Raw genomic sequence first — 8,653 nt, 5'->3', positions numbered from 1 at the left:
ATTTGCTCACTTGTCATAGTTAATTTTTCTAAACTACAAAAGAGCCTCTTCCTTATGCAAATCCATTAGTTAATGAGACATTATTATCAGATAACGTTGAAATAATTTAAAGTATGGCACATTGTTTATTATGATATATAAAATAAAGACATTACAGTATGCATCAGTAATATGAATCAAACAAGCACAATTTTCTTTTCATAAATCTTGTGAAAACAGACGCAAAAAACGCCGAACAAAATAGTTTTTGATCCTTAAATGTAAGTAATGTCATTTTATAGCATTTACATGTTACACAAAGGGCTATTGCCACCAATTTTAATGCCAATGATACAAAAGAACAATATACAAAATGATATGAATGCTACCTGCACCTTCTGTACAAAAATGTAAAGTTGAGACTTCAGTAAAAATATAATCGAAATAGCTCTGTTAAAAATATACTCTTTGTGGCTCTGCCAACAGGCTTTCTCAGTGTTGTTCTTTATCAATTGGTATTCCATTGTCACACCCAACTCGAGTTTGTTTGTTTTCACTAAACACTAACTTGTGCTGAATTGTTTCCTTCCTGTGTGTGCATTACATGCACATTATTATGGTGACAGTTATTCTAATGTCAGACACACTTAAAGGTGGGGTAGGTAATGCACTAGAATTTGAAAATACACAGCGGAAAAAATCTGCCACTTCCTTACAGAGCCCCTCCTCCAACACACACGAACGCGCACATGACCAATGAGGGCACGAGATAAGTTTGTGCACAGATGGAAGGCTGACAGGCAGGTAGGCCATCCAATTACTAAAATCATTGGTCGTGCTTTTTACAGTACTACGGCTTCCACAGATGACATTTTTCTATGGATTTTTTGTCAAAGCACTTCAGATATTCATTGCTATCGGCATGTTAAGAGCATTCCATGGAATATAACAAGTGTATCTCGAGCCGGTTTCTCAAACTTACCTACCCCACCTTTAAGAGCATTCCATGGATGGAATATAACAAAAAGTGTATCTCGAGCCGGTTTCTCAAACTTACCTATACCCCACCTTTAAGTTAAACTTAAGGTGCAGGCAATGTCCAAAGTTTTAATCGGACAATAAGTGCTGGACAACCGTTCCTCTTTCATATTACTGCTTCATGTAGCTATATCCACAATTTGAAATTAAATTTCACCTACAAGTGACTTAAGTGTTGAAACTGTATGGCTTATTTGGCAAGTGTTTATCATGGCTAATTTACTCTAGAAGTTGTACAACCTGGATAAAACAAAACACAAATTTTCTCAACACTTTTTCTTTACAAAAGTAACAGTTTAAAATACAAGTGTGAATGCAAGCATGCTGTTTCTTTATGAAAAGCAGGTTTTAAGGTTCACTTGATGAAAGAGCTGACACAACTAAAAGATACATTAATTGATCAACAAAACACTATTACATGATGCATTGTGAGGATATTAAGTTTTTCACGGTTACCTCATATTCTGGGAAGTTTTAATGTGCATTTGTCGCTGAAAAATGTAAGTCAAATCTAACAGATTAAATGATTAGGAAAGTAATCAGTGGTTTCAGCTCGCAGCGACAGGAGTTTTCTGAATAGGTTTGAGGCTTTGTTTGTTACTATTTCACATTGGCTATTTAGAACATATTTCAAAATGTTTTGATGGACTATTAAGTATTTTGAATATGTTTTCTTGAAGATCATGATATGTGGCTAAAAGCAGATGTTCCCTTTACAGTTAGGTGGACATTTTATCTTTACACTATTTCTGTCAGAATTCAAACCCTCAAATGATTATTACAGTTATTTAAATGACAGAAAAGCATTGTTTTTTTGTTAATGGATAATTTGTATGCCTTATAAACGTATGCAAACAAAGATTGTACTGGTCGCAACCAGTATGCTTTAGCAACCAAGGACAGGGGGGTACGAGTTTTAACATAAACACTTGGGGACCACAGCTGTAAAAGGAGTCAGAGCACTGGCTTGAGGGCATGATTATCTATGACTCATGATGTTCGGAAAATCTGAAGCAGCTCCAGTTTGCTCATTGTCACTAGGACACTACGCCGTCAGATGAGGTCAACTTGACCATTTCAAGTCCTTTCTTCCCTGATCTGTTCAATGTCAGGTCTTCAGTTGGAGTACATAAGAAAGAGAACCTCTAAAAAAGAAGAATATAGGTTTTAATAAATACAAATAAAATAACATGTTTATTAAATATTTAACTATTATACAAACAGCTTACCTGTCGCAGTGTACCAGGAGTAGTGCACATCCTATACAACATAATTAGAGGAACCATGAGTGTGGAGGAGAGAGTAAACCACCAGCCGAGAGCATATCCCCACCAAGGATACTCAATAGTGTTGTTGAACTTCAGAGGAGTGTATTTGATCAAGGAGAAAACAAACGTTCCCTGAAAATAGTCATGGAGAAGTCAGTTAAAGTCTGGGGTTAGACAATGAACACAATTATGTTGCAATGTTCCCCAAATCTCCCAAGCTACAATAGACTAAACGTTTTTTATTTGTATTATTTTATTTATTCTACTAATTCATCCAAAAAAGAAAAAAGTATAATTCATACACACAAAGATAAACAAAATTAGTAGAAGCGGGAGGGCTGAAGCATAGCTTATGGGAAGTAGCCCTCCCGTGAATCATCCTAATATAAAATAGGCATTATTGCGTCAAAAACGTATAGAAATTAAGGAGTACAAAGAAATAAAGAAAAACTAGGAAAAAATAAATTGAAGTTAGGGAACAAATAAATAAATGCATATATATATATATATGAAAACTAGATATAGGGTCATTTTCTGCACATGTCAATAGCAGTTGACTATCTTTTTTGAAAAGGAAAATACTATATATAAAAATATATATGTACACATGTACTTGGCAAATAAATAATAATATATGCATGTAAACATTGTGGACACTTATTTTCAAGTGACTTTTTTACATTCATATGTTCACACACACACAATATACATAAGCACCATGTTCAGGTGTATAAGTACACAAATGCACTCATACACCAATACAAATATTACAAGGCAACCCAGCTAGCGGGGAACGTTCTCACAACTTTGGCTAACGTTACCTATTGGTTCTAATAAGGTTTTAAAGAAACGTTTTAATCTGATGTTCAAAGAACCTTTTTAGGATGTTTATTTTTTCAAATAATGTTCCTATAAGGTTTAAGGTTAACTAAGACATAACGTTTTAACTGCAACATTCAGAGGATGTTTTGAGGATGTTATTGAGGCCTGAGATGACAGAAAGTTTATTTATAAAATGTTCCTTCAATGTGATATGTTAACAAAGGTGGAACGTTTTGCCTGCAACATTCTAAGGATGTGTTTTGGACGTTGTTGGGTAACACATTAAACATGTTCTTTATAAAACGCTCCCTCAATGTTACATGATAACCAAAGAACATTTTGAAAGCAACATTTGGATAATGTTTTCAGGAGGTTATTATTTTTTTATAAAATGTTCCTGTGTTGCGAAATATTAACAGGGGCATGGTCAACGTCAGATTTATTTGTAGTGCGCTTTAAAAAACAAACTTGCTGCATTTGTTTGAAAAGGATGTTTAAAAGAAATCTGATGTCACCACATTTTCGTTTTTAGAAAAAAATAAGCGCGTAATTCATGATATTGCACATTTGCGTAGGCATGTCTGAGTTCCCAGCTAGACATCGTTGGTTCTAAAAACATTCTGAGAATGTTACCATTCATTGTTCTAGGAATGGTTTCATCAAGAAGTTTTATTTTGGTTCCTAGAATGTACTTCTGAAAGGTAGGATAACGTTCTCTAAAAACATTCTTAAAATGTTTGGTGATAACATTGTTCGAACATTATACCCCAAGTGTTTTTGTTGTTTATGCAAATATCTCTATGGTCATATGGATCAAATAACACTTAGAAAACCAAAGACAGACATATAGAAGAATGGACCGACTATCACTGCCCGTCCCTGAAACCCCTGTTAGTGGGTTAGTGCCCCCCCCCCCCACCTGCCTGCTGGTCTGCTCTACACGGCTGGGAGCAATCACCAATCAACCACACCTGCAACCTGCTCATCAGCCACACTATGAAAGCCTGCAGCCTGCACTCATTCCCTGCCGGATTGTTGCGGGCCGCTCTACCTTTTTACCAGCATATTCTTTGACAACTTTGCCTGCTTTTGCCTCACACTCATTTTTGTGTCTCTCCCAAGAGGAATCCAAGGCCTTCCACACTCCCAAGACCAGCCAGGCCTCTCTACCCACCATGGAACAACTGTTTCCCACTGCTGCCATAACCAACCTCCACTCCCAGCTCCCCTTTTCTAATAAACAAATGTTACTTTCACCAACTGATTCCGAGTCATCCTTTTACATGTGTTAATAGTCAAATTCCAATAGTTAAGTAAACTATCATAATCATCCTAATGACCACAGTGGTCAGTCCACTTACCCAGGAATTTTGAGTTGAACAATATTATGTCTTTATGTTCTAATAATGTAAACATATTTTAGTAAATTGTTACCACAGAACATTTACATACTTTTTTTTAACATAAACCATGTTATCCTTCTCTAAAATAACATTCTGGCAACATAAAAAATCTAACTTGCAGCTGAAAATGTTTTAAGAACAGTAGGGCATAATGTTCTAACAATGTTATCACCAAACATTTTAAGAATGTTTTTAGAGGACGTTATCCTACCTTTCAGAAGAACGTTCTGGGAACCAAACAAAAACTTCCCGCTGAAAACCTTCCTAGAACAATGACTAACATTCTCAGAATGCTTTTAGAACCAAAAATGTCTAGTTGGGAACTTCCAGGGCGGAAATAATAATTCAATGCATAACGATGAAAGGAAATAAGAAGGAACAAATAAATAAAAAGTAATGTAAACAATATTACATAAATAAACAAACTGAGAAGTTATTATTTAAAAAAAAAAAATTGATGTTATATATTATATATATATATAAAGTGAAATTATAGTCCTGAAATAAGTCACTTGTTATATCAGCCAAAACCTCAAATGAATAAAATGTTTTCCAACAATAGAAGTTTCGTTTAACCAGTGATGAGCATCAAACCCCAATTGACCGCTAAATCCCCCCGATAACATGAATAATGGATGTCAAGCTTTGGCTTTCACCACATGTGGAAGGGGTGAATATAAATTGATATGGAGATGTTTTTTTGTTGTCTATCTTGAACCAAAAACAAAAGAGAAAAGGGTGGAATAGATTAAACACTGTGTTTATTAATTGATAGCAGATCCACAGTATGGCAATTCCCCTCTAAGTCCTGGATGTCCTTGAACACGTTACGTTCTGTTTAAATGTTAAAGTGAAGATCTCTACGAACTTCATTATGTTCTTTTCCCTACGGTAAATTGCAGGTACAATTTGATCTCACTTTGAAAATATTCGCCACTTGTGATATTTCACAGGGTTGTCACCATAAATGCGATAGGCAGTGCGCTACAAGTATGATAAATATGTTTCTGCCATGGTTTCAATCTAATTGAGAACTATCAAACAATCAATGAGTTTGGTGGTAGCGTGGGATCATGGAAATTTGTCTTGGCAGTCATGTTCTCACTCTCGTCAGGATTCCTTCAAGTCCTACTGGCATAGCTTAACTATGTCGGCAGCCAGGCTTAGCTAAAGATTAATCAGCATATCATTTGAATGAGTAAACTTTAACTGACTCACCATGCATATTACTGGAGTGACATACTTCAAACAATACTTTATCAGGGATGTTGGCTTGTAGCCGATCATGTCCTCTATGTTTTCGTAAAACCGGTCTGCACCTGTAAATAGATTGAAACGCTTCAATAAGGGAATTGAACATTGCACTGAAGAAACCTCACAGACGCTTTTTGTTTATTAACTCACCGTATATCCATCCGATACAGAAAGACTGCAGACTGGCAAAGAGAAGGAGAGTCATCCCACTGCAGGCATAGTAGTCAAACAGCTGGAAGATGTACAGCCCACCCTGTGTGTGAGACATCAGAGTTGTTGTGTTAGGGTCTTTCAACATGAGAACAAAGGTTATTGTTAAAGAAGTGGCTTGACATTTTAATAGGATCTTACTTCTGTGATCATCACTAGGCCGACGAAGAAGCTAAAAACACTGATGGCAAGGAGAAGAAGTTTACGTCGATGGCCAACGTGGAAGAAGGAAGGGTTTGTGTCAGAAATCGCTGTAACGATGGCTTCCAGTCCAACAAACTGAAACACAGAGCCCACAGTTACGCACTAACTCTACATACCGTTAGCATTTTGAGGGCACATCTCTTTCAATACAGCACAATCCTCTGAACAGATAGTTTTATTATAATGATTAATGTGATATATTTTGTAATCTGGATTCCTCTGGATCTGGTTCTGCAGCGAAACACACATAGTGAGTAAGTATTGATATACACAAGCCAACATTTCCTCTCATATTGGTAAGTGCAGGAGTTCATAAATTTACATTTTTTATTTATTTATCTGCATCTGAACCCTCAACCTAAATTCAGATCAAGACATTACGACTTATTCCTCACCCTATTGAAATTCATTGAAACAAGTTCAGTGGCCATTTGATACTGGCTTGTACCACCTGTTAGCTTGTTTTTTAGGTATCCTGCGAACCCACAGATATTCAAACATGCAAAAAAAACAGCAGCGAAAACATGACTAGAGGAAATAAATGGATCTATTTTTAATTGTCAGACAACCGCAGAACTTTAACAAAGGGCAAGAGATCATAAAGCCAAATCCCCTACAAGTTCATTAAGACTATTATGCAATCTATGTGTAATAAAATAAAACATGTATATATTTTAACCAGGTGAACAAAAGACCAATATTTTGTAATTGTTTTGGATGATTATTCAAAAATATAACATCTCTAAATAATATATATCTACTGCATATTCATGTATTAAAGAGAGAAACAAAATGTCTGATTCTTGTTCTCTCAGTGCTATGGAAGGGTCTGCTTACTTCACTGTCCAGTCCCAGTAGGATGATCATTACAAAAAATAAAATCGCCCAGAGCTGAGGAAAAGGCATCATGGCGACCGCTCGAGGATAGGCAATGAACGCCAAGCCAGGACCTGCCGTAAGAATGTGATGGTCAAAATAAATAATGGATTTTTTTCTGCTGTGGAGTCAAATTAAAATTTCACATTTATGAAATGAGGAGCATTTTGTGCTATTGCTGATCTAAACCTACAATGCTATTCAATTAATTTTCTTATTGTCTGATTAATAACAGTTTTCTACATTCTCACCTGACTCTGCCACTGTTGATATGTCTGTGTTCTGCTCATATGCCATGAATCCAAGTGCAGAGAAGATGGCAAAACCAGCTACAAAACTGGTCCCACTGTTTAGAAAGCACAAGTACACACAGTCCCTAAAAACAAAAAGACACAAATATATTTAAAACTCCATTACTCTGTATTAGGGCTGCACGATATATCGTGTCGTGACAATAATCGCGATATGCGCATGCGCAATTTTTGTAATATTTAAAAAAAATTGTCTTATTATTTATTTAAATTTCTTTTTTTTAGGACTTGCGATATTAAGTAGGCAAATTAACTCAAACACGTCATGTTACAATTATTTTGCTGCTTGCTACAAAAGGAAAACTTGCGCGGCTCTCATGTCAGGGGTACTTGAGTGAGTGACATGCAGGCTCTGCATGCACAGCAAACCACCAATCACAATCAAATCTCCAGAGCAAACGGACCCCGTGATTAAAGGTAAAAACACTGAATAAAGTAGTTTCATGTGTTCCTCCAGGGCAGTTCGAAGCTAGCTCAGCTTGTTGCTCTGATAACTTAAGATCCAGAAGTCCGTGACTAAAATCCTTTAAATTCATCCGGTTAAATATAGTTAAAAAAATACCAATTGTATAGCATTAAAGTTCAAGAAAGGATGGTTTGCGGAAAAGAAAACGGTCTTTTCTTCAATTCCTGTATGTTTTCATATCGCAATATATATCGCAGGGGGAAAAAAAATCGCGATGTCAGTTTTTTCCAATATCGTGCAGCCCTACTATGTATTAACATATAACACGGTCACTCATCACATCCTAAACTGGCCTAAGAGGGCTTGGTAAAGGTATGGCATGGCTCCGTAACTCTGAGAAGCATTTTTTAAGAAACTTCACTTCACACTCTGTGCATGCCCGGCGCCGTGGGAGGGCCAGGCCCTCCCATTTGACATTCTTGTCCTCCCCCAATAAACACGATTTTTATTATTTATAAAAATTAAAAAATATATATATATTTTGTTGTTGTTATAAATAAACTGTGAACTTTTATGCTACGATGTATGTGATGTCAGATAGTAACTAACACAAAAAAATCGCAGGCTACGTCAAATAAATTCATGTGTCTGTTGTGATTTGTGATTCGTCCACATTTAGACCAATCACAGCGTCACACTCTGCCGCCTATTCTGGATTTGCTTATTGTTTATTGTGCATTCTGTAGACTCCCATTTCTGTTTGAATTACACAATGGACATCAGAAATTGGCTTAAAATGTCTAAGGATTTATTAAAACGAAATAGCGATGAAAGAACTGCAGCCGATGGTGCTGCTGGCGACCCTGCACCTGCCGTTGCAGC

At 36.2% G+C, this 8,653-nt stretch overlaps 1 protein-coding gene across 2 annotated transcripts in view; it reads right to left on the bottom strand.

The window, feature by feature from the left end:
- Positions 1-105: 105 nt before the first annotated feature.
- Positions 106-8,653, bottom strand: part of LOC117548125 (sodium- and chloride-dependent GABA transporter 2-like) — a 35,540-nt gene continuing 26,992 nt past the window's right edge. For both annotated transcript variants that reach the window (XM_034219159.1, XM_034219160.1), the window contains exons 9-15: positions 7,306-7,430; positions 7,016-7,128; positions 6,116-6,253; positions 5,915-6,017; positions 5,729-5,829; positions 2,247-2,417; positions 106-2,162 (exon numbers count right to left, since the gene is read on the bottom strand). In XM_034219159.1, the coding sequence (XP_034075050.1) occupies positions 2,055-2,162; positions 2,247-2,417; positions 5,729-5,829; positions 5,915-6,017; positions 6,116-6,253; positions 7,016-7,128; positions 7,306-7,430 (859 nt within the window). In that variant the 3' untranslated portion in view covers positions 106-2,054. The remainder of the gene's footprint in view (positions 2,163-2,246; positions 2,418-5,728; positions 5,830-5,914; positions 6,018-6,115; positions 6,254-7,015; positions 7,129-7,305; positions 7,431-8,653) is intronic.

This window comes from Gymnodraco acuticeps, unplaced genomic scaffold (assembly GCF_902827175.1).
Source record: "Gymnodraco acuticeps unplaced genomic scaffold, fGymAcu1.1, whole genome shotgun sequence".
In the NCBI taxonomy this organism is placed as follows: Eukaryota; Metazoa; Chordata; class Actinopteri; order Perciformes; family Bathydraconidae; genus Gymnodraco; species Gymnodraco acuticeps.
Note: the sequence above shows the minus strand (reverse complement) of the source record. Positions and strands in the feature narration are given on the sequence as shown.